The 27762-nt window shown below is 35.1% G+C and overlaps 1 protein-coding gene across 3 annotated transcripts in view; it reads left to right on the plus strand.

The window, feature by feature from the left end:
* The window catches only part of Mct1 (Monocarboxylate transporter 1), a 354171-nt gene that overhangs the window by 305488 nt on the left and 20921 nt on the right, over positions 1–27762 (plus strand). For all 3 annotated transcript variants that reach the window (XR_016142215.1, XM_089094249.1, XM_089094248.1), the window contains exons 6-8: positions 947–1119; positions 8767–8990; positions 27198–27432. Coding sequence is in view for 2 of the 3 variants with exons in the window: in XM_089094249.1 (XP_088950375.1) it covers positions 947–1119; positions 8767–8990; positions 27198–27432 (632 nt within the window). In the remaining variant the exon portion in view is untranslated. The remainder of the gene's footprint in view (positions 1–946; positions 1120–8766; positions 8991–27197; positions 27433–27762) is intronic.

Below are 27762 nucleotides of genomic sequence, written 5' to 3' on the forward strand. Positions count from 1 at the left end.
AATTAGTGATTTTTGAAGTAAAACAAGTGATTATACAAACTATCGACTGACTGAATATTTCAAATGCTAAAGTATTGAATGAAGGAACCCGGTGGCCCAATGAGCACGGTGTTCCGATTAATAGCCATTTATGCAAGTTGGTGTACTTGTAGATACTTCGTTATACTTACAAGTATAAGAAATATATAAAAATGTTTTTTTTTCTCTTGCTTGAGTACTCAAAACCTATTTTCCAATTTCTTAAATGCGAATCTTTCATAGGATTTTTATTTTCTAATGTTTTTCCATTGTCTAACTTGTTTTATAATTTTGTGTCATTTATTTTAGAGCTAACATCAACTCTACGGACCATCATTTTGACCATATTAGCAGTTGCTCCTATGTTTACTGGATTTAAAAAAAAAAAGTTGTTTTCAACTTAAAGTAAATAGCAATGGTAAAACTCAAAGCAAACAGATATTAATCCGCATATGAAGGGGTCGCCCCCTCGTCAAGACCTTTCTCCTCACGCTAAAGTTTGTAGTACTTTTAAAAAACCTTCCTATTCTAATCAAACGGCCCTTGTTTTTCAGGAGTCGTTATTTAAAAACTTTGAAACAGCCAAACTTTAACGTAAAGAGCAAGGTATGGAGGAGGACGGCAGCCCCTTTATATACGAAAAAATTTCTTTTCGTTTTGAGTTTTAATGTTGATCCATACTTTCAGTTGAAAAAACTTGTCTTATTTATTTAATCTACAATAAAACACGTGGCCATTAAATCTAAAATTCAATTCCACATATTTTATTGCAAGTCTTATTTTTATTTATCTGCTTTTGTCTTAAATATAGAGTCAAAAATTCATTTACAAAAATTGTTTTACTGTCTTAGAACAATTCCTTTTATTATTATTATTATTATAGAAAGGCAGTGTGGTCTTCGGCGTTATTTTGATTTATTCTTTTTAGGAATATGTCTAAACAACGTTTTTTTTGGTGCCCTTTTCCGGCCTTTGGAACCAGTACGAAAAAAGGATATGCCCTTAAACGACTTAAAAGACTCTCACGAAGATAAGCATCTTTTACCAGTAGAGACTTTAAACGGGAAAGTGCCCTTTGAAGGATCGACAAGATCATCAAAGGTACTGTTTATTCTAATATATTATGTACTAGTAAAGGTAATATTTATTTGTTCTAAAGTTATTTTAATTCTATAAATGAATTGCAGGGAACCATGAAGAAACGTGAAGGGATCCGTGGGATTCGTGAAGAAACGCTACTATTCATTTTTCAATTAAAACTATGTGTGTCAACTTAAGTCCCATTAAATAAGGACAGATTTCGATGCACAATAATAATAATAGTAATAATTTATTTTTACCCATCTATTTTAAATATTCAAGAGTACGACGAGAAAGAGAAAAATGGCAATAATACACAGAAAACACTTCAATGATAATGATTACAATTCGATTTATGAATGGTTACACAAAGACACAGAATAAAGAAAGACAAGATTCTGAAGGCGCAATAAAACTTCGAGAAATACAAGAATGAAAAATAAAAGGAACTTTTCATGGTTGTTTACGCTGTCAGTCCCCTTTTCCTCCTTCGCAGAGTTGGGATCGATTCCTAACTCTGATAGGCGCATCTAGAATGTTAGCTTTTACTTCTGACTAGGTTTGGCTATGTATCAAACAACTGGGTTGAGAGATTGCCTGATGAGTATATTATACGTCTCCTCTCATCCCCCTCCCTCCTCCCCCCAAACAAAAAATCGGTCTAGGAATAGACAATGTGAATCAGCGTCAGTTCTCTGTGAAGCTGAAGATTTTTGAACAGTCCACGCCAAGCGCTGCATGTCCTCAACTGCCACAGTTCGTGAACACTCGTTTAACCTTGCACAGCTGGTATGTAGTCATCAAAATGTCGATAGTCAACCTAGGGTGAACAAGGCTTAGATGGAAGAGGTGTTCCCTCACTAGCAGTTCCTCTTACAATTATTCAAGCTTTTCTTTATAATAAACCAACGAGAGTAGTTTGAGTATAGAAGGCTGGGGTGGTTCTGATATTCTATTTGTTTTAGGGTATCTGCTCTGCCATAAATTCCGTTCTTTGTCTCTATTTTCTGTATAGAAAAAAATGTTTGTGTAGCCTGAAGCCTTGAACCTTGGAAAATCTGTATGCTAGTGCGGAATCTGAGTAGAGTGTAGAATCTGAGTAGAGTGTAGAATCTGAGTACAGAGTGCAGAATCTGAGTACAGAGTGTGAGAATAGGTTTGAAAAATTAATGGTAAGAAGACTAAAGTGGCTTTTAGACTACGCGCGTAATTTTTATGCTATGTGGCTAAGTTACATCATGTTAAGTATAACCTTTCACACTTAAACAAGTCCTTTCGCATTAGGCTAACGTAAAAATCCATTTAAATCATAATCATCGTTGAAAACCATCAGGAGTATCATAATTAAACTATTCAAGTATTTAAAGCTGGGAATAGAGATGGAGACCCAAGCTCTGATCATGGCGTGAAAGGTTTTTTTGGAAAAAATTTATTCGTTTACTTTAAAAATTTATTTGGTACCGGGTCTGCGGATAATTTTTTTTTTAATGTAACGTAAATTCTTAAGTTATACTAGGGTGGAAAATTCTGCTGTGTAGTGTGAAAAGACCGTAAATCTTCTAAATTAGAATGCTGAGAAAAGTCATTTAGCAAATACTTCCATTAATTATCTTTAGTAAGAATGACTCATATAGTGGAGATGTGAAAATTTGAGTAGCCGACAAGCGAAGTTTTCTCGCAAGTGACTAAAGCAGCTTCTACACTATGTACGTGTTTTTCTATGGTAAGATGTCACGTCAAGTATAATATTTTATATCTAAACCGGGTTGCATCGATAGCTAGCAACCTAGTAAGAGACGGTTCAAACTAGACTGACGTAAATTTTCATTAAACCATTGTAAACATCGTTTAAAATAATCACAACATCATTAGCGAACTGTTCAAAAATTAAAAACGTGGAACAGAATTGTAAATTTAAGCTCTGATAGCATGAATAGCTTTCTAGGAAAAGTTTACTAACTCGTTTTGAGAATTTGTAAACTGTTGCTGAACTCTATTCTGTTGTTGCTTTTGACATTTGGCCATTGCATTTTGCCGTAGAATAGGGAAAACGAGTGCCCGAATTTTTGTTGATTCGGCAGTGGCATCAGTTGATAATAACAACCGGAAGTTGACAAGCATAGTTCTAAAGTAAACACTGACATTGTATTTATTTTACTGGTACTTTTTCAGGTTTCTTCGAAAAATTTAAAGCTTAGAATTGCAAATTAAATAAAGAAAAATAAAACAAAATAATAAATTAAATAAATTGGAACTAAAAACAAGCTTAAATTAAGACTAAAAATTGAATCGTAAAAATAAAATTAGATAAAAGACTAGAAATTAATAGGGTTGTCTGTTTAATCATACTGCTTGCCTGCTTGTATAAAAGAATCATAACAGTTTGGAAGAATATGGAAACGAGTGCCCGAATTTTTGTTGATTCGGCAGTCTTTGAGCTTCAAATGGTAATAATAACTGATTATTGATAGGCATAGTTCTAAAGTAAGCATTGGCATTGTTTCTGTTTTACTGTTCCAGTTCCTGTTTTCTTAGAAATTTAAAAGATTGCAGTTGCAAACTAAAGACAATTAAATAAAAATCAAATAAAACAAAACAATAAATGGAATAAATTGAAACTAAAACTAAGTTTAAATTAAAAATTAGATTATAAAAAATACAATTAGATAAAAGACGAAAAATAAAAAATCGCCTTGTTTCCAGCTCCGTCTTTTTTTAAAAAATAAGAACGGGAATGAGACAAATTAGCTATTTCCCGAGTGTTGGGGCGCGTGCCCCTTAGGCCAAATAGTATGGTACTTACTCCCCCCACACAGGTAGTACACTTGTGGTATCCACACTGGTTATAATTTCAGTGCGGGAAGACCTTGTAGGATCCGTGGCCCGTCTCGATCACGATACCACACCCTAGTACCATCAGTAGTTGCACTGGTGGCGCTGCACCACGTATACTGGTGGCGTTAGAGTACCGATACGGAGTATTTTGTTCTTTTTCTTTTTTTACTTATTAAAACAACACGGCTCTATTTTTCAAATACCCTAGTATACTCTATTATGCAGGATTCCGAATAAGTCGAGAAGTCACAGGGAGCAGTTTAAGTAACTTGTATATAAAAATAATTTTATGGGGTTAATAATGGTTCCATTGATGTTATGTTTACTCTTTTATTTTATCTATTCTGTCTGTATTTTATTTTATCTATGTCTTTGGAAGATGTATTTGATATTTAAAACCATAATATACAATATGCTCGTGCAAAAAAAGGCCTACTGTTGTATTACTCATTCAAAATATTCGCTACAGAAAATATTGTATTCATGAAGGATTCGAATTGACTTAGACTTCCAATGGTTATCAATTTTATTTAGATTTTGTCAGTATCATCTTACGAAATTTTGTAAAATAGCATGTTCGATCTTCCTCTGCTAGGCTCTCAAAATGAACATCGTGTATTGCTCAAATCTTGCAAGTACGCAAGAAGTGGGGTCTTTGTGCCCTTACTTCTCAAGAAGTGCGTACGCAAGAAGTGCGTACATCTTTTCATGTTTTATAATTTTTATGAATTTTATTTTACTTTTAATTTTGCCCCTCCCCCTCCCGAAAATGGTTTGGTTTACACGGCAGGTTAGATAACACAAATTCATTCTGGTTATTCTTTAAAATAATAACGACAGTATTTGGGATAATCCAATACTTCAAGCTTATCCTTCAAGATAATCCAGTACTTTAACCAAAGGAAAAATAAATTAGAGGCCAAAATTATTCTTTAAAAAATAACAAAATTATTTCTATATAATAATGTCTCCGTTGATATTCAATGCTTATCTTATAAATTTATTTATTTATTGAAAAACCCGTCAAATCAACACACAACAAGACGGGGCAATTAAAAAAAAAGAAAAAAAGACAGAAACTACAACAAACTGAACCAACAAAGAAAACGAATCACTGAGTCACTGAATGAGCAGATGGGACCATTTGTGTAGATTTCGGCGTATTCTTCTATTATGCTTCGCTATTCGTCTAGCGACGGCAACGTCAGGGTCTGCGACTTTAAATTTTTCAATTACATGCGAATTCCTATACCACGGAGGTAGACGAAGCAAATACTTCGCAAAACGAAAATACATCGCTCCGATTTTATTCTTGTCAGTTTAGTGAGAAGTTTCCAGAAGGGCGTGGCATATAAAACGTGAGAAAGAGCAGTGGCGTTATACAAGCTTGCTAGAAGCAGCCGGTTGAATCGGAGTTTGCACGATACAATTGAAGCGTAAGACCCTGAAATTCGTCGTTTAAGCTGTTCGAGGAGAAGTTTTCAGGTGTGGCGGATAGATGAACCTATGGGTAAACCTAGATAAACGAGGTGATTCACTGGCTGGACAGAGCTAGAACCAAGGGCAATGGTAGGAACACAAAAATCAGTTTTGCAATTGAATAGGACGATTTCCGATTTTTTAGAGTTGAACTGAAGTCCAACTTTAATATATTCGGCTTCAAGTATTTAGAAGATATCAATTATTTGCTGAGGGGTTCGGCTAAGATTCAGGATGTCGTCCGCGTAACATACCAAAGACAAGTTAGCAGATGACAGAATCAGCGAAGATGGAAATTGATCTTGTGCATCAAGGACATAGTTATTGAAAAGGTCGGGAGAGGTGACTGTTCCTTGACGCCCTCCTTTCTTGACTGGAACTAGTCGGGTGCGCGGAATGGGGTTCAAACCCTAGTCGGTAGGTATCAGTCGGATCCGTAATCTAGAATATAGATTCCTGAGAGAAGGAATGACAGCTAGATTCAACCCACGTTTACCGGCCTTCAGAAGCATCACAGCATGGATTAGAGAGTCGAAAGCGCGTCTAATGTCGTGTCCTGCCAAACAAAGGTTTTCTCCAGAAGATTCGGCATCTATCAAGACATTAGCAACGACTGTTAAGGCATCAGCACATCTAGTTCCTCAATTGAAGCCGAACTGATGCGGAGGAGTGTAGCATACTTTTTCGAGTTCCTGTATAAACAGTACCTCCAAGAGCTTGCACAGTGACGTAGCTACAGTTATCGGACGGAATGCTGTACATTAAATTTCAGATTTTCCCTTTTTAGAAATGGGAGTCAGATCTCCAATGCAGTCAGATCTCCAATGGATAAGCAGAGAGAGGATGTGCCGCGAGAAGTTTACCTCGGTGTTTCAAGTGGATCGCACTGACTTTGTCAATGCTTGATGAGCCTTTCCATTTGAGTCTACGGATGGCATCTTCAACAGAGCGGGTACTGACGATAAAATCTTCATCGGGATGAGAAGATAGAAACTGATGTAAGGCAGCCTCGTAAGATTGTTCGATGGAGGGGTCTGGGGCTCAGAACTCCGATTCGTAATGGGTATACCATTCATCTTCAGGGATGTCGGCTGGGGATGGTGACGAAGAATTTGTTGCAGAACGAGAGACAAACTTGAAGTTCATATTTCTATCTTGTTTGGCACGGGCAGAATAACGATTGACTAGATTTTTCCGATGCTGAGCCAGGGCCTTAGAAAACTTTCGCTTCGTGAAAATCCATATGCTGATCAGAAGACCCATATTCAGACGTCCACACTCTTTCCATACTGAAAAGCAAAATTTTGCTTGACTACATGAAATGACGAGATCTGGATTTGACGACCACCCGGGAATGAATCCTTTACGAATTCGTTGCAAAGGAAAAGTTTGTTTCTCTGCGAAGCGGAGAGCATGGCAGATTTCTGCACAATATATATCTAGACAAATCGAAACCTCTCTTTGAGGTAACTGGAGTGACTTCTGAAGGAGATGCAATGGGGCGCTGATTTTATTCAGGACTGAATCTACCGATTCGATGAATAGGGCTTGATCGATTTTTGACCAGTTACGACGGTGTCAAGGTGCTGAAGGAGCAAGAGGTGTAGTTTGGTGACCAGAGGATGGCATACCGACAGAGCAAGTTATAGGAAGATGATCAGACAACTGATAATCAAATAAAACCTTTACTATGTCCCCTCGCAAATCTGACGATACTACAACGTGGTCGAGGTTGGAAGTTCGTGAGGACGTGTGAAAATTCGTAAAATCGGACGATTTATCTAAAACACACAAGAAATCACTAAATAAGCCCTTAACTAGTGTTGTACGCGGTGACAGTTGAGAATTCGGCTCGGACAGATTACAATTAAAGTCACCGGCTATAATGCAAGGTAAACCTAAGCGCTGAATTTTGTCTATACACGAATCTAGTTTTTCACAAGATAGCGCAAATAAGCGCTCAGACTGGTCATTATTGTAGTCTGTGAGAAGATATACACTTAATACGCACAGAACAATCCACTCTCACCGCTAGATAATAATTATTTGCTTCGAAAATACTAGAACGGAGAGCTGATTTCACAAATGTAACAAGTCCACCCGAGGGTCGGCCTCTATTGTTCAGCTGTCTAGCGGGAACACAATAAGTTGACATATCCTCAATCTCAAGTATGTTCAGATCATGTTTAGTAACAAAATGTTCCTGGAGACAAATCACACTAAACTCAGAACGGAGGCTTTCCAGAACCGGAAGTTTATTGATAAAAGAGCCGTTTATATTCCACGATAAAAGAGTTAGTGACGAGGTCATTAGTTAGAGGGGTTATGGTTTTTTGGGCACTTCACACTATAACAAGTATGACCCTGCTTCTTGCAACCAACGCAAAAGGCTGCCTTCTGACACGGGGTATCGGACGTAGATTTGTGATCGGCGGAGCCGCATTTGGAGCACTTAGAACCGTTCTTACAATCTGCAGCTAGGTGACTGATTGCGTGGCAATTAAAGCAGCGCCGAGGCAAGAACACGAACTCATCAACTGGGAGGCGTTCATATACGATTTTCAATGAAACTTTGAGAAAGGTATCGAGGTCGTTTCGTGGGGTTTTATTGCACTTGGAGATTAGCTGTTTTAGAGACCGTTCGTCTAGATCCTCCGGCACTCGCTTGATCGCAGCTGAAGAAGCAGGTTCCTTGAGGAAGATGTTGAGTGACGGTTTCGCACGTTTAGCTGCATCCACTATCTGGCTCGCGGTTAAATCGTAGTTCCTGTCCCATTTCCACAGCTGTACAGTTTAAATCGAATGCCAGAAGTTTGAATATTCCAAAAAAGTTTTCCACATGATTATATTGAAAAAAGAAAATTAAAGAAAAAAATGACTTTAGCTTCTAATTTATTTTTCTTCTGTTTGAATGGGTTTGAACTCCCCCAAATTTCTTTCTGGCTGTGCCCCCGCTTTTGAAATTGGAATATTCCTGGATCTAATTGACTGCCTATATTATTACATAACGTTCTCTCTTACGCTTTAAACGGTCTTTCTTGTGTCTTCTGCGCTTTCTCTTGACTTGCAGTTAAATTATAGTACCCATGATTTTGTCTCAATCTAGTCAGATTAATTTCATGATAAACGCAAAATGAAGTCAATGTCACCATTTGTGATTTTTTGTTTGTGATTTTTTGTTTTATTTCGGTAATGTTTATTCTACGGGGTAGACAGAATGACGTCAATTTCACCATTTGTAGTTTGTTTTTGGAATTTTTCCGTGATTTATTTCATTTTAGTCGGGTGGATCTTACGAGGGGTGCAGATTGACGGCGTGCTAATCATTTGTGATTTTATTTTTCTTTATTTTAGTCGGGTTCATTTCACGAGGAACGTAGGATGACGTCAAGTTCACCACACCTTACAGTGCCTGAACAGGAGAATGAATCAGACTTTGGGAGTGAAGGGACGCTGCAAAAACTTCGAAGTCGGTCGGTAGCGAATTCTCGTCAAGACTCTCAGCAAAGCCTCTCTGGGGTCATGTATAGACAAGATATTTTATATAGTAGAAGTCTCACAAAACTGCCCCAAAATAAGTAAGCGACATAGTGAGTTTTTTTTTTTAATTCATCATTACAAGCATGATTTTTTCTTGTTCGAAAACAAGTTTACAAGTATATTATAAAATATGTAATAACACATTACGTAGTTTCCTTACCACGCGTATCTAATAGCGTGTCTGCCGTTTCTTTTTTTATTCCTCCTTGTATTAAGTTAAAGCTATAGTAAACTTTGATTTATTTTTGAATTTTTGCATATGTTTTATCTATTTCTTTCTTATTATACTCTTGTACTCTTTTAAATCCTAAATAAGTTTGAAAAAAAAATTACCTTGGCTCTTTTCTTTTAGAAAAGAGACGAACATCATTGAGAGCATGAGGTTTTTCAGAAAGAAAAAAAAATCAAAATAGGACTATTATCTCGTATGTATGTAAAAACGTATGTAAAACGCACCTCCGTTCTACCTTCCTAAAGGCCAGGCTTGTGTGCAACTATTCTAAATAATTCTACGTAATTGAAAGAGATAAAGGGAAGTAAAAGGTGATTTAGGAAGTTCGGTTAAACCCCTCCACACGAAAAGCAATGGAGCGAATATAGTAGCTATGTAAGGTTATTAACTTGATTTCGGTAAGAAGCATATTGCTGAGTATGGTGATATTTTCTAGACTAAAGTATGCTGTTGATAAAGCTTATGGCGAAGAACAGTGAGGTTTTAGGAAAGGGAGTGGATGACTTAACCAACTTTTCTGGAATCTTTGAATAATTAAGGTGTCTGATTCATCGCGCCTTTATAGTTTTGACTTTTTCTAATTAAACAGACATTTTATAAGGATTCAGTCCGTATATATACGAAGTCAAGTGTGTATCTTTAAGTCTATACTATTTCGTTTGCACTGGAAATAAGTTGCCAGTGCAAAAATGTGCTCAACTTGTGGGACTGTAAATCTTCAATCTAGTATTTTCGACTATGGAGCATTGTCTAGATTTTTGTTTTGATGAGGTGCCCTTTATGAGAGGTTTCAGGCTCTTTTTTTAATACTACTACAACTAACATCTCACCGCAGCAAAAAGCCGCCTGAGGCCAACACAGCTACGCACGGTCCTCCTCCACCCCAATCTATTCAAAGCCTCCCTTTTTACGTCCTCCCACCCCAGACGGGGACGTCCTGCTTTCCGTTTAGCCCTAGATGGTTGGCCGAAAAGAACAATCTTAGACAATCTGTCATCCTTCATCCGCACAACGTGCCCTAGCCACCTCAACCTTTCTTTCATTATAGCCCTAGAGAGCGGTATTGAACCACATTTTTCGTATAGCCTGTTGTTTGAATGAACTATTGTTTTTAATGTCCTCAAAAATTTTTCCTCTTTATTACAAATTAATTTCAGTAAAAATTACTTTATACTAATTACTTAACAATGAAAATTCCAGTTTGAAAAAAATTGTTTCGTGAAACATTTTTTGTACAAGACTGTTCCGTTAGTCTTTTTTTTGGTAAAGTCATGGGTGAAAAATTCGTTATAATATCAGGAGAAAAAGTATAGATTAGCATTCTCGATAAGTTTTTTTTTTCTTAAGGATGGTGTTTTCTTCTGTAATTTTGTCAGACACCTTTTTCAAGCACAGCGTACTGTGCGGTGCCGCTGCTCAGCCAAGATCTGTTGTTCCTTCGATAGCGTTTTCAACCCCAATGTTTCTTAGTGACTTAATTGTGGGTTGGTCATGTCACAATCCAATTTACTTTTTTTATTCGGTTGAAACATGGTTTAAAAACTTATCTTTGAGTTTCAATTCCAAGTGTGCACCGATTACATATCGATCATTGAGTTTTCGAATAGTAATGCTTTTGCCTTGTCGTTGTCGCCTTTCTAGGAGCTAACCACGTCACGGTCTGGTCCGAGAAGATATCATAATTTCTTTGTGTCCGTACATCGCACAAGAATACCTGTTATAGCAACAAGGGCTAGTCCTGACAACTTTCTCGTAATACCCCTTGAATGTAGTACGCACTAATACGGGCCTTCTACTGCTAATTTGGGCCACCGTCTTGCCACTTGTTGCACTTCCCAGTGTCTGACCATGAGGCAGAGAATTTTATGGAATTTGCTGCTGACATTCGATGGACTGAAGCAAATATGGCTGCCAAAATCGGGCCCGAGGGGTAATTCTCCTGGATATGTGATGCATCGACCGTAGTGTAGGAAGAGACCCCTTCAGTATCAATGTATGGTGGTAGACATAAACTCTTTGTTAGTAACGGTTCTGAGGATCAAGTGCCGCTTGCCACTCATGGCTTGGGAATTGTGGGTTTCTTTCAAGGGACTAGTTTTGCCTGCCCAAGCTGGTCTGAAGCTATTGGGTAAGGTTCTCGGGACAGAAGAAAGCAACCTTGGACACTTTGGCAAAACCAAAAAAGCCTTTTCTATAATGGAGCAAAAATGAATTCCACTGAAAATATACAAATATTTGCGGCGCAGTTTATTCTGGGTCAAATTCTAGTTTAACTGGACTGAGTTTAGATTTCTCACTGAAATTAAACAAAATAAAATGCAGGAGTATCAAAGTTTTACTTAACTTACTGACTCTGTTACCATTCATTCAAAATTTGAGATGCTTATTTCAACCCCTTCCTCTAATCCGATTTGGCTCAAGATTTGTATAAAGCTTTGCTTTACCTAAAATTTTCATACTCGATATATTTGAATCTAAAAAATACTTACGAAAATTTTGAAAAATACGTGAAATTTTTGACAAATGCTTCCGATTCTTGCAACTATGATGCAGTGTTACATTAGGCTTCTCAGCGAGGAAAGTTGCTGTTTGGTTGGTAGTTATTTCAAATGACACCAGTACAAATACATCAAATTTTTCTCGTCAATTCGATTATGAAAAGTATTATCTTTCAGTGCTTACTTGCTAGTAAAAGAACAGAGTTTAAATGTGGCACTAACTAGGATGGGGTTTTACAGGCTATATAACCTTGCCTTTAAAACTCTAATGCGCTGAAATCAATTTTTGTAATCAGAGACAACGCTATGGCATTGCCTATAGTAAAGGCCATACGACTTCAATATTTTATTATAATTTTTGTTTCCCAGAGGCACTTCATATGGAAGGGATGGTCGTATAAACTTTGGAGTGGCTCATTCGATTGGAAATCGGAAGTTCTAGTGCCCTTTTTAAGATTCAAAAGTTATTGGAGGGGAACTACCCCCCCCCCCCTTTTCCCCAAATGAATTGGATAAAAATTTTGAGATAGCCATTTTGTTAAAAATAGTTCAAAGGTCAGATAACAAAAAATCCGGTGTCGACACAGCCCCCCAGGGCCCAGGGCAGGCAATGTAAGTTATGCCCCGGGGGATATATGGTTCTTATGAAAGGGGTGCTCGTACAAACTTCAGAGAGGGCTCATTTGATTGGAAATTGAAAGCTCTAGTTCAGTTTTTAAGAGTCAAAAGAGATCGGAGGGTAACTAGCCCCCTCCCCCCTACTCGCCTTTTTTCGCCCAAATGCATCAGATAAACATTTTGATATATCCATTTGTTAAAACTCCTGTGTCGACACAACCCCCCAGGGCTCGGGGGCAGGCGTTGTAAGTTATGCCCATGGGGCATATATGGTATTTAAGGAGGGGATGTTCGTATAAACTTCAGATAAGTCTCATTTGATTGGAAATTGAAAGTTCTAATTTACCTTTTTAGAGTCAAAACAGACCTGAGAGCAACTACCCCCGCCCCCACACCATTTTTCCCCAAACCATCTGATAAAAATGTTGAGATAATTATTTTTTAAAAATAGTCCAAAGGTCAGATAACAAAAACTCCTGTGTCGAAACAACCCCCAAGGGTCCGGGGGTAGGCGTTGTAAGTTATGCCCGGGGGGCATAGATGGTTAGATAACAAAAACTTCGGTGTCGAAACAACTCCCCAGGACCCGGGGCAGGCAATTTAAGTTATGCCCTGAGTGATATATGGTTCTATATAAATTAAAAGTTCTCTTCACTTTTAAGAGTCAAAAGAAATCTGAGGGCAACTAGCCCCGCCACCCACGCCTTTTTCTCCCAAACCTCTCCGATACAAGTTTTGAGATGGCCCCAGGGCATAACTTACAACCCTTGCTCTGAGGGCTGTGGGGGGATTGTCCTCCTCAAAGACATAATTTCCAGATCTTTCAACTACTTTGAACAAAATGGCTATCTCGAAATTCTGATTGGATGTGTTTGGAGAAATAATTGGCTTAAAAGGGATGTTAGTTGTCTTCCAATCACTTTTAGCTATTAAAAAGGGCACAAGCCCTTCCAATTTCCAATAGAATAAGCCTTTTTTGAAGTTTCTACGACAACTCCTTCGATACGAAGTGCCCTGGTCTAAAAAAAAAAAAAATACATTGTGCCAACATCGTTCTTTACTTAGTATTGTGCTGCCTAAGATTTGATTATTGAAGCAAGTCCGATTTCTAACACCGATTGTCTACTGAACTTCACACTATTGATTTTCTTTTTTAATGTTATATAAAGGATCAGTCTAGTTAATAATAAATTGGAAATATCTAAGTTTCATTAGTATCTTGGCTGTAGATATTGCTGAAACCTTGTAAAGAACAAACTGTGGAGCAAATTGAACTGATTTAATTTCCTGATTTTCCGAATTTCGTCTCATACTATTACAAATAAGAAAAACATAGGCTTTTTTATTTATTTATTTATTAACTAAAAATCCGTCTATAAAACTTGAAAAGGACGGAGCAAAATATAAGAAAAAAAACAAAAAAAAAACAATAGTACGAGACAAATATCGACAAAACACATAAGATCAAATAAGAACGTCAATTATAAATAAATCAAGGATAAAATAGGAACAAAATCAAACAAAGCAAAAGCCAATTCACACATACAACATCAACATATTCATATATAATTATATATAAAAAAAATAAGAAAAAAAGAAAAAGAAAAATCAACAACAGACGAAGTTATTGCACTAGAAGTGGGCCTAGCTCAGGACCAGCTACTTTTCTATTATGTTTTCCAATAACTCGAGAAATAGCTATTTCTGGGTCTGCAACTTTGTATATTTTAACTATAGATGAATTTCTGTGCCAAGGTGGTAGACGTAGTAAGTATTTTACAAAACGAAAAAACAGCGAACTGATTTTTGACTTTTCAGATTTTGTAAATATTTTACAAAATGGGGCGATGTACAATATATGGGAGAGGGCTACTGCATTGAACAAGCTAGCTAAGAGATGGCGATTGAAGCGGAACTTGCAAGTGACAATAGAGACGTCAGATGCTGAAATTCGACGGTTAAGATGCTCGTTGAGAAGAGATCTAGTGTGACGTAAAGAGGACCCGATGGGGAGGCCTAAATATACTATATTATCAGTAGGGTGAACCGTTGAACTCCCAAGTGCTATTGAAGGGGGAGTAGGGCTCTTTCAGTTGAAAAGAACTATTTCGGACTTCGCCAAATTGAACTGAAGCCCAACACTGAGGTATTCATCTTGAAGGATAGCAAAAATTTCACTGATTCGCGGTAGCGTACGACTGAGATTCAGAATATCATCCTCGTAGCACACAAACGACAGATTAGTAGATGCCAAAATTAAAGAGGATGGGCATTGCTCTTGAGCCTCAAGGACGTAATTGTCGAAGAAATTGGGGGAAGAAACTGCACCATGTCGAGCGTCCTTTAAGACTAGTATGAGCCTTTTCTTAGGAATCGGAGGCAACTTTTTATCTGGTGGAAGTTTCAGTCGAATAGATAGCCGTGTATACATATCCCTGAGTTTACGATTTATATCCAGGTTCAGTCCACGTCTACCAGCTTTAAGAAACATTGCAGAGTGAATGAGTGAGTCAAATGCGCGTATACGTCGTGGCCAGCAAGAACTAGACTTTCTCCTGCAGAATTGACATCAATAAGAGCGTTTGCTACTACAGTGAGAGCGTCAGTACAGCCAGTTCCTCGTTTGAAGCCAAATTGGTCTGGGGTGAATAACAAGCTACTTCGAGTTCGTCCCTAAAGAGAACCTCGAAGAGTTTACAAAGAGAGGTTGCGACGGTGATGGGCCGAAACGAGGTACACTGGGGTACTGCTTTTCCCTTCTTAGGGATCGGAGTAAGGTCACCAATACAGAATGTTGAGGGCACTGCGCATTGAGTGAATAGCATCTACATTAGTAGTGTGAGATGTTTGGTTAAAAGAGGATTTTCGTTCTTTAAAAACATAGCTCCCGCACAATCAAAGCTGCTGGAAGATTTCCACTTTAATTTTTGGGTTGCTTTGTCTATTGCTTGAGTTGTCATGGCGTAATGTGTTTTCAGTGAAGAAGCTAAGAAGGCATCTAAATCTTTACCATACTGATCCTGAAGATGGGGATCAGGAAACGAAAACTCCGATTCAAAGTGAGCATACCATTCATCCATGAATATCAGAGAAATGGACAGAGGGAGTGTGATTACGTGACTGGGAAACCAATTTGAAGAGTAGCGCACGGTGATGTCTGGCTCTAGTAGAATTCTCATCGACAAGCATCTTCCGATGAAAAGCAAGAACCTTCGAAAATAGTCTTTTCGTACTGAGGCATATATCAGTCATAATAACAGATCGCGGTTTACTGTAATCTTTCCACGGATTCAACCAAATTTTTGCGTTTCTCCCTGATCAAACTAGACCAGGTTTTGACGACCAGCCTGTGATAATATGTTTGTAATTTCTTTTGAAACGAACCGCTTGCCTCTCGGAGAAACGAAGGGCATGGCAAATTTCGCCTGAATACATGTCCAAGCTAAGGCGTGTTTCGTTTTTGATAAATTATCTGAAATCTGTAGAAGATGAAACGATACTCGAATTTTATTTAGGATAAAATCCGAAGAAGACTTGAAAAGCTCACTATTAATTTTTGACCAATCACGCGAAAGTAGAGATGTTCAAGGATTAGCTTGGTGTGTATGCTGGGGTAGTATGTGAATTAAAATGGAAGATGAAATGGGAAAATGGTCCGGTAGCTGCTATTCACTCAAAACAGAAACTTGTTCCGTCTCGAGGTTGCAAGATATCGCGATGTAATGCAGATTAGACGTATGAGATGAAGTATGAATATAAGTAAAATTGGAATCCTTAATTTTCCTGTTTGTGATTTTTATAATCAAGATTACATAGGTATTATTAGTCATGACGGTTGGTGTCATGTAGTAGTTACGAATAGAAATTTTATTAGAAAAGTCTATCTAAAAGAGATAAAAATACCACCGAAAGGAATAAAGCTCGGGCACGCTAAAGGATGGCTACTAAGTTGTCTTGTGATCTAGCTTTTAAGAAAATGAAATATGACAGAGAAAAACAGAGGTGTGTAACGGACCAGGGGTATCGAGAAGCGAAAATTGAGAGAGCTAAACAAAAGTATGAGAATGATGAAGATTATATAGAAGCAACAATTGAGAGAGCCAAACAAAAGAGCAAGGAGTGGTATGATAATGAAAAAGATTACCGTAACAAACATAAGAAAAAAGTTGCTACCAGAATAATGGGTAGATACTAGGGTGACAAAAGCTATAATGAAAAAATTAAAACCTCTGCGAAGCTGTACCAAAGAACCCTAAGACAAAGTTACAAATTACATTCAGATGTCCAAGAAGATGACAAAAATGCAGGATGATCTTCGCAAATTGAGAAAGATTTTACGAATGTTTTATCAGGATTAAGAAAAATATCCATAATTATATATTAAAATTCTCTTTGAAAGAGCTGATGTTGTTGAAAAGTTGGTTAGAAATGCTCTTGCAAAACTCCATAGTAAAATCCAAAAGGAATGTTGTATGTTTATTGAAAAGCTTCCAAGTTATGGACTGGCAACTGTGGAACAGTTTACAAATGCAATGGAAAATATTAGACAGCACTGTGAATATACGGAGGCATACTTCTTAGAAAATTCATATATTAATGTTGGAAGGGGCAATTGCAGTTTGTGTAGCAGTAATAACGATATGTATACAAGAATTCCTATGAACAACGAAGAGAAAGCTATGTTTTTCAATTATGGCAAAATTCGGGTTGCAGCGGTAGCTAGCAACCTAGTAAGAGACGATCACGTCCCATCGTAAAAACTAAAATAACCCATAACTCCTGAAACAGAGCCAGATCAAAACAAGGGCTTGAGCAACAAGGAAAATCTCTTGATGAATAACGTTATAATCGTATAGGTTATAACCGTATATGACGTAATAAGTGAATGCAATATTTATGCAAGCTTATCTTTCGACAAGATAATAATATAAGAAATGCATAATTACAAGAATCATTTTTTGCGTAAAACTGCCTTTTTCTGTAACACTGTTGAAGAAAGTGTTATTTTTAACATTACAAAAAGCTTTTAGATATAGGTATGCAAAATGCAGTAATTCTTTTAGGGGATTTAACAAAAAATTTGGTTTGTGAATTGAAACTACAGTAATTCCTGTAAATTTAAGTAAAATAATTTTATTTCGTCTTCCAGTTCAAAGTTATAATTGTTTCCTGGAACCAAACTTTTTTTGGCTTAACCCGTAAAGTACGTGAAGTCTCTATATTGTTGTCCTATATTTCCAAAGAAAAAAATTCAATTATTTTTGCTTAGTTTTCAGTTCAGAATCGCTAAAATTATTTTGTAAACTGTAAAAATATTTATGATGTCTAACCAATAATACTAATTTTTAATTCAAACTAGAAAAATACCTGAAAATTTTAAAATTAGTTTTGCTTTTTGTCTCCTGGAACAAAAGTTTTTTTGTCTTAAACCCATAAAATACGTATCTCTATAGCGCTGTCCTATATTTCCGAAGAAAAAAAATTCATTTTTTTTTCTAGTTTCCAGTTCAGATTCACTAAAGTTATTATGTAAACAGCAAAAATATTTATGGTGATTAACCAATAATACTAATTTTTTAATCCAAACTGGAAAAATACCTGCAAATTTTTAAATTAGTTTTTTTTTTGTGTCCTGGAACCAAATTTTTTTGGCTTAACCCGTAAAGTACGTATCTCTATAGTGTTGTCCTTCATTTCCAAAGAATTTTTTTTTATTTAAGTTTTCAGTTCGAAATTGCTTATCTTATTATGTAAACTGCAGAAATATTTATGGTGTCTAACTAATAATACTATTTTCTTATTTAAACTAGAAAAATACCTGAAAATTTTTAAAATTAGTCTTGTTTTTTGTTAGGTTATAGCTACTCGATCCTGAAATAACAGAAAAGTCTATTTGAAAGAGATAAAAATGCAACCGAAAGGAATAAAGCTCGAGCACACGAAATGATGGCTACTAAGTTGTCTTGGATCCAGGTTTTAAGAAAATGAAATATGACAGAGAAAAACAGCGGTATGTAACGGACCAGGGCTATCGAGAAGCGAAAATGGAGAGAGCCAAACAAAAGTATGATAACGGTGAAGATTATAGAGAAGCAACAGTTGATAACCAAACAAAAGAGCAAGCAGCGGTATGATAATGATAAAGATTACCGAAACAAACATAAGAAAAAGTTGCTGTCAGAATAATGGGTAGATACTGGGGTGACAAAAGCTATAATGAAAAAATTAAAACCTCTGCAAGGGTGTACCGAAAAACGCATAAAGACAAAGTTATAAATTACATTCAGAAGTCAAAGAAAATAGCAAAAATGCAGGCTGATCTTTGCAAATTGAGAAACAGTTTACGAATGTTTTATCGGTATTTTCAAAAATATTAAAAATTACAGATCAAAATTCCCTTAAAAAGAGCTGATGTTGTTGAAAAGTTGGTTAGACATGCTCTAGCAAAACTCCATAGTAAAATCAAAAAGAAATGTTGTATGTTTAATGACAACCTTCCAAGTTATGGACCGACAACTGTGGAACAGTTAACAAATGCAATGGAAAATATTAGACAGCACTGTGAATATACGGAGGCGTACTTCTTAGAAAATTCATATATTAATGTTGGAAGGGGCAATTGCAGTTTATGTAGCAGTAATACCGATAAATATACAAGCATAACTATGAACAACGAAGGGAAAGCTATGTTGTTAAAATAGGGCAAAATTATATTAAGGAACGAACTGTAGTTCATAGTAACTGAAGTACGTATTAAAAGAAGTCATTAAATAAATGATGATACAAACATACTTATCTTTAAAAATGATAGTATAACAGAAATATATTTTAATTATATTCCTTAAGAAATCATAAGTAAAAATTTCCCAAACCAGGAATCGAAATTGAGCTAGCTGGTTGAGAGCTAGCTATCCTAACCACTAGACCATGTAGGATTTGTTCAAAATCTGCTTAATGAAGTTTATGTTAAAGAACAAACTAGGCAATTGTCATTATAATAAAGAATTTAAAATAAATCAATATTTTTACAATGAACTTTTACCAATATAAAAAGCATGTAACATAGTTATGTAAAATGCAGTAATTTTTGGGAGGTTTTGACAAAAAATCTGATTTGTCACTAGAAACTAAAATAATTCCTGAAAATTTTAAATAAAGTAATTTTATTTAACTGCAAACTGCAAAAATATTTGTTGTGTCCGAGCAATAATCTTGATTTTCTAGTTCAAACCAGAAAAATCCCGAAAAATTTTAAAATTAGTTTAGTTTTTTTGTTTTTTTCTTGTTAGGTTCTAACTACTCGACGCGTGGGTATTTTTATCATGTAATTTTTTACAAAGAACCTCTACCATTTTAAGAAGCATGTAAACATAGTTATCTAAAATGCAGTAATTTTTGGGGGGTTTTAACAAAAAATCTGAATCGTCAACTGAAACTAGAATAATTCGTGAAAATTTTAAATAAAATAATTTATATTTAACTGCAAACTGCAAAAATATTTATGGTGTCTGAGCAGTATTTTTTATTTTTTAATCCAAACAAGAAAAATACATGAAAATTTTAAAATTAGTTTGGTTTTCCTTTGGCTTCAATTGACTCGTTACGCCATTTCGTTACCACGAACTGTTTGACAAAAGAAAATGAAGATACTTAAATTTCTTTATGAAAAGGTCAGTATATGTTTGACAGAAATTGCTATTGCCGCCATGAAGAAAAAAATAGAACATTATGACGAAATCATAGAAAAGAACGATTACTGTTCGAAATATGCAGGTTATCTACCAACAACCAATTTCAGTCTCTCTCAGATCAAGAAATTTGAGGCAGATTACAATAATGACATGGAAAAAGTTATAAAAGCTTTAGACCAGGCGTTTGACAGCTTCCAATCCGATGAAAGTGAAGTTGCTTACAAAAATATGGATATAACCAAAAGTGGAAATCTTACATTGTCAGAAGTAATAGTAGGATTTAAGCTCAAAGAAAGTTTACTAATGAGACATGTTCTTTCTACATTTGATATAGATAAGAATTATGTATTTGATGAAGAAGAGTGGAAAGAACTGTATGGTTTACTTTTAGAAAACGAAAATTTTTATGTTTTCAGGGCATTTGATGTTAGCAATAGTGGCACCATTAACGCAAAAGATGTATACAAGCTTTACGATATGGTAACAGAGAACAAACAGACACCAGATTATAATAAAAAAGTAAAGAAAAGAATTCAGAAAAAATTTTCAGGCAATAGTGAATGGGATTTAAAGGCCTTCATGAAGTATTTTAAAGGGCTGGAAAAACAGCCCATTGGAGCGAAACCCCATGAAAGCAGAGAAGGAAAAAAACATAAAGAAAAAAGTTCTAGAAGTTTGAAAGATAAGAGGTCACGAGAATCACAAAATAAAAGGTCTCGAGAGTCCGGTAGAAAACCTTCTCGAAGATCTAGAGATGAAAAGTCTCGTAGCCGATCTAGAAGAAGATCGAGATCCAAGAAATGAAAATAAATGGCAAACTTTACGGACTTTTCACCAAGGACAATTCAGAGTTTTCCCTTCCCATAAGTGCGTAAGCTCGGTTTCTGGCTTTATTAATGTTCATCCTCTGTAGTTGTGAAGTAAAATTTATGATTCTTCTCACAAGAAAACCACTTGGTGATCAGAAGTACTTATCACTAGGTCGTAGATTATTAGAAGGGCTTATTTGAAATAATATTGTCACATCTAGTCATAGATCTTGAGATGTCAATTTTTGTCCGAAAAGGGTAAAAGTGACAGAATAGAAATCTATTTTTCTCATATTACTATAGATATTTGATGGTATAAAACCATTAATAGATCGCTCAGAACCTCTTCAATAAAAAACTGCATCTTCAAATATATGATATAACATGATATAACACACGTATCTTCTGAAAACTGTTTCTCCCAGATATTATGTCATATTTGCGTGATTCTGTTACCTCATTCCTTGAAATGTCGTCATAGTCTATGAAATGTCGTTATAAACTTGTTTTCTTGAGCTTTCCGCTGGATTGTAAATTACAGACAAAAGTCGACATTTATCATAAACTTTTCTAGACTTATCAATAGACGTGTTCTTTGGAATCGCCTTTATTTAATGTATGGCTGGACTTTAACCTTTGCTAAGAAACACAGTTGTTTTTAATGCATGTTTCAATTTTTGGGTGACTCTGGGCCGTGGTTTTCCCTTTACTGTTGCCTCTACTCGGGCATCCATGTTGGAACAACCATGTTAACTAAGATGCATATAGGAAAAATCTTTCGGCTTAATCTTTGCTTGATCTAGCATCATCTAGCAAATAATGAACCTCAGGAAATCAGGCAGTAAAGTCTCTCAAAAATGAAATCATATCCCAAAAAAACACCCCTGAAAAGAAGTGTGTTATATTATCTGTATGATCCATTTTATATTGTGATTCAAGACAAAGGACTGTAAGTTTCCTGTATTGTGTTTTTGGAAAAGGGAATTCTAATGGTTTACTTTTGTTTCAATCTAACACCTTTCTCAGGGCTTTCACGCTTTTTTTTACCATGTGCTGCTCCGTCTTTTAGTAGGTTGTAGCTACCGTGGTAACCACGGCATTCTTTAAATGAAGAGTTGACAAAAGAAGAAGATGAACAAGATAGACCAAAAAGATACAAAAAGATACAAAAATAATCTGGAGCCAACTTTGTTCCTCCAAAACTTATTTTGTTGCCTTATAGGGAAGGTTCCGAATCTTTGTGCATATATTACTGCTCATCCAAAGAGTCACAAGGTTTTCAATTATTTTCTATATCTTCCTGTTATCTATCACAATTTAGCAAATTGTCAAAATTTTCTGCCCATCTCTCTTTAACTCTCTCCTTATCACTAAACATATGTAACACGCAGGAAAAAGATCATGGCCTTTTCTTAGTTGGAATAGTAAGAAAAGAATATCTGGAAATCAGGCAGCAAAGTCAGTCAAATATGACATCGTACCCCAGAGTAGCAAGTTTTCGAAAGATGTGTGTGTGTTGTCATTCATCACACGAAAATGCATTTTTTTTTCAGAAAGTGCTTCTAATTCAAATATTGTGTTTTGTTAATTACAAAAGGCACTAGATGTAGTAGTTTCCTTTAAAATAAGCCCTTAAACAGCTCTCTATGCTGCCCGGGTGCAACGTAACATACTCTAGCCTATAGTAATCATGGTTGCAGCTGTAGTTGCAACCTATTAAAAGACTAACCCAAACCCGCAGTGACCAAAAGTTGAATAACTCTGCGCAAGCTCCGCAGTTAGCGGGGCACTGGAACATCATAAAGAACTATTTAATGGTTCGTATTAAATATAATTGCTTTATCTAGAAACCTTTGTAATCGACAAAAATAATTTTTAGGGCAAATTCAGATTATGAAGAGAAACTGATTAACACCATCTTACATAGGAAGATCAAAATCGGATTTTATTTTTATTATTATTATAATAGGCAATTAGATGTAGTTATAAAAAGGATTCCATTTTTAACACTATAAAACATAAGTGGATATAGTTATAGTACAGAGAGCCCGGCAGCTTTGCCGCTGGACCCCGGCACTCGGCACGCGGCAGGCTTATGGATTCTCATTGTCGCTTGTCTTTAAACCGCAGATAATTTGAGACAATTTGCTGTCTCTTCATACTGTGTGTTTTTAAAGATATTTGATTATTAAAGCAAGTCCGATTTCTACAAAAGCTTTCTACTAAATTTTAATCTTTTGTTTTCTTTTTAAGGTTTTTTGAGCTTTATGAACTTCTGCAGCCCTTTTGTAAAATATATACAAATATTTTTGCAGGTACCAGTTCTTTGCTCTTTAGGCAAACTAATGTCTTTTCATACTGCAGTCTTTTCAAAGATTTTTGATTATTAAGGCAATTCCGATTTCTAACATCGATTTCTACTAAGCTTCCAATTTTTGGTTTTCTTTTTTATGGTTTTGAATTGTTGTAATCCCTTGTTAAACGAGGTCGAGGCCGGAGGCCACGACCGCGTCCGTGGAGGTTGACGTTACTTTATCAAGGTTAGGTTAGGTTAGGTTAGAAACAACGATTTCTACTAAGCTTCCAATTTTTGGTTTTCTTTTTTATGGTTTTTGAATTGTTGTAATCCCTTGTTAAATATATATACAAATATTTTTGCAATTACCAGTTTTTGCTCTTTGAGCAATTTAATGTCTTTTTATACTGAGTCTTTTCAAAGATATTTGATTATTGAATCAAGTCCGATTTGTAACAACGATTTTTCTTAAGCTTCAAACTTTTTGTTTTCTTTTTAAAGTTTTTGAATTGTTGTAATCCCTTGTCGAAATGGAGAATCATCATTTGTAATAATTGGAAATTTTTGTTTTTTCGGCCTTCCTACTGACAGTATTTATTAATTTTACTTTATTCAATAAAAGAGAAAGCCAAAGGCTTGTCGCAATAATGTATAACTGGTTAAATAATATATATAACTGGTTGCGTTCAAACCTGTAAGCTTAATCACTTAGCGAGTTCATTTTATCTAACAAAAAAACAAACTGATTTTTAAATTTTTAGGTATTTTTACAGTCTGAATTAAAATATTAGAATCATTGTTCAGGTACCGTAAATAATGTTGCAGTTTACACAATAACTTCAGCAATTCTGAATTGAACTTAAAAACTTTTTCAATTTTTTTTCATGTCTTAAAAAGACATTGCATATACTTATAACAAAAGAAATTCGGTAATGATGTTTTTCTAACAATGATTTCTACTAAGCTTCAGACTTTTGGTTTTCTTTTTTATGGTTTTTAATTATTTTAATCCCTTGTTAAAATACATACAAACATTTTTGCAATTATCAGTTGTTTGCTCTTTAAGCAATTTAATGTCGTTTCATACTGTGTCTTTTCAAAGATATTTGATTATTGAATCAAGTCCGATTTCTAACAACGATTTCTACTAAGCTTCAAACTTTTGTTGTTGTTTTTTATATATTTTTGAATTGTTGTAATCCCTTTTCAAAATACATACAAATACTTTTGCAATTACCAGTTTCTGCTCTTTAAGCCATTTAATGTAAACTTTTCCATGCACGAAAATCTTTGATTTTTCCACATAAATGTGACAAGTTTGACAACGTAATTGCAATACTGATGTATATTAAAATGACGTCACTCATATGAATGTTTTTTTTTCCAAAATTAAGGCTCTTAACGAATTTTCTCAAACTTTTGACCTATCTGGATCGTTTTTATAAGCCAGAATATCTTACGTTGCCAATTTTCCCAAAAAAATACGGAGCCGTTTTCGAGAAAAAATAAATAAATAAATAAATACCTACACAATTATTGCTCATTTATATAGATAGTATAAAATGAATCATTTTGGCATTTTAAAAATCATGTATATATAGTTAAATAAAATGCAGTAATTACCAAGTTCTCCTTAACTTGCAGGTCGCCATTCATTCAAAACTTGAGATGCCTATTTTGACCCCTTCCTCTCATCCGATTTGGCTCAAAATTTGTATACAAATTTGCTTTACCTAACATTTTTATATTCGATATATTGAAATCTCAAAAATTGTTATTTACCCTAAAATTTAGTCTCTTACTTCAGATGTGATTAGACAATCCAAAGTCAATTATCTGTGCAAAATAAATGATAAAAATTGCAATCCTTTGCGCTTAAAAATCTTGTCTAATGTTTTGTTGTATAATAGTTAAAGTTATCGTTCATTAGTTTAATTAAATAAAAAAAATTGATTAAAAATAAATTTCTAGAAATATTGATAGAAATTTTTGTGGATGATGTCATCGATCAAATATAGATGTAGAAAAAGGTATATTGAATGGCGCAAAAGGCTTTATGTATAAAATAAATTGACCTCGTTTTTGACGAGATTAAATGTATGATACAGATATTCTATCTTTAAAAGTTGATTTTGGCCCAGATGGAATATATATAATTGAACAACGAGCAGTTCAATTTCCTGCAAAATTCAACTTTTATTTAATTTCTGATCGTTTTTTAAATAATGCTCGGAAATCCGCCGCCCCTTTATAGCAATGTCCCTCCCCCCATGAAAACTTCCTCCATGGAAAGAGGAAGAGGTACCTCTCTCTACCTAGGTACAGAGAGAGGCATCTAGGTTAGGTATTTAATGCTATGATTTACCCTCCCCCTTCCCCCTTATGTGCAAATGTATAGCCCAAATTTATTTCTAAATTATTATATTTTCATCCTATTTTATTTCATTATCATTAACCAAACTTGACTTCCTTCGTATATAGCACTGTGTTATATATATTGCACCAGTACCCTTTCAATTGAAAGAAGAATACTGATAATAATATTGTGCTGCCCAACATATTGTTGTACAACAACATGTTGTATGTACAACACGCGAGATGAAAGGAAAGACTGTAAATGAAGCAGTTGTGAATCTTGGAAGTTCACTTTTCGTGCCTGGTCAAGCTTACCTTGCCCTAAGTAGAGTTATATCGCTGAAAGGACTTCGAACAGACGAGTTGTATTGTAGTAAACTTACTGGAAAGAAGCCATGCAATCAAGATGCTTTACGAGAAATGGAACGTATATGATGAAAATACGGCATCATAGAAATTCTTATGAATTTTCGAGCTCTCGCCTGAATCTTTAATAGCTAAGGTCTCATTTCTTTTAACTTGCTAAAACAAAAAATTGAGGATATTTTCTCTGCCTTCGTCAATGCTGAATTATTTTGAAGCAAATTTTTAGACACACGACCTCACCTCCTCACCTGACCTCACCTCCACGTTGTGTGTCTGGATGTTCAATGCATACTAAATTTAGTATGTACTGAAGAACTAAGGAGGGAAAATTTATACAATTTAACACCAAAAAGAGTTAAATAATTGCTTGATAAAAATAATTTTAACCACGATTTACAAATGGACCAAAAAGGGGAAAATAAATTTCTTGGTTCTAAAGAAAACTTTTGATATACATACTTTGAAATTTTCTAAATTTGTTGAATTTTGTGAACTCTTTTACTCAAACTCGTAAAAATGTTCAAAAAAATTAAACTTGGTTCGAATTTTATTTAAATAAAGAACTGAATTGGTCATCCACAGCATTCATAAAGTTATGTTTGTATGATAAATAGTTAGATATAGTTAGGTAGTTGACTGAAAATGCGCACAACGTTTAACTTTTAGAAAAATTTACAATTTTGAGTAAAAGAGTTCAGAATATTCAAAATATTCTGAAAGTTTTGAAGAATGTATGTCAAAAGTATTCTTTAGAACCGAAAAATTTATTTTCTCCTTTTTAGTCCATTTGTTAAAATTGGTTTACAAAATAAATACAAAACTTAGTTTTTTATTAATCAAATTCTAGATTGAATTGACTGATTCCAAATAGAAGTGTACGAACGTTTGTGATTTGCAGTGCAATTTGCTTTTGATAAAATTTGAGATTGACCGGACTAAGTGTTCATCTCCCACTGAAAGTGTACATACAAAAAAAGTGTACATCAAAGTGTACATACATCTGCATTTGTGGTGCAATTTGTTCTGGATAGGATGGTGCAATTTGATTTCTCACTGAAAGTATATCCAGAAACATTTGTCACTGAAAGTATACAAACGTTTGCAGTGCAATTTGCTCCGGATCAAGATTGACCAGTGTGAATGTACCTCTTCCACTGATAGTGGGAAAGATTGTAATGCAATTTGCCCTGGATCAAATTTTAGACTGTACTGACTAAATGTACGTTCCCACTGAAAATATACAAAAGTTTGCGGTTTATGTTGCAATTAACTCCTGATCAGATTTTAGATTGACCACACTGAATAAGCATCTCAGTCTTATTTCTGCATGTTTAGGCTCTCCCACTTGTTCATGCAAATTCTTTTCTATCCACTTTGCAGATCAAACTTGAAGATTAATGGGAGCTCTTCTGTCCGGCTCTCTGAGGAAGACGAGCTGGATGATCAGTCTAAAAAATATGTAGTTTGTGGCTTCATTCCTTGCTCAAAAGAAGCACGAGATGCATACAAGGAGATGATGGATCTTTCTTTGCTAGCAGACCCTGTTTTTCTATTATTCACTGTGTCAAATTTCTGCACAAGTATTGGATTTAATGTGCCTTATGTATACATAAAGGTATTACTTTTCATTATTATATTCAAGGTGTTATTTATTATTTACAGTAGCAAATTTTGCATAAAGGTTGGATTCAACGTGCCTCATGATAATATAAATTTTTTATTACAACTTTTTTATTATTTTAGTTTATTATTTTACTTTTTTATTATTTTTTATTATCTACAACTTTTTTATTATTTTAGTTGTGCTTTCATGAACTCGTTAAATTAGATGTACGCAATGTTTAAGCATCAGAAGGAAACACTATACTGGGTATTTTTGTATTTTTCACACTAACAGCACTATGCTACTTTAGTGGGAACATCAGGGTTGAGGATGAGAAACCCC

This window comes from Artemia sp. Qi Xiang Cuo, chromosome 9, assembly GCF_049724085.1.
Source record: "Artemia sp. Qi Xiang Cuo chromosome 9, ASM4972408v1, whole genome shotgun sequence".
Classification (NCBI taxonomy): domain Eukaryota; kingdom Metazoa; phylum Arthropoda; class Branchiopoda; order Anostraca; family Artemiidae; genus Artemia; species Artemia sp. Qi Xiang Cuo.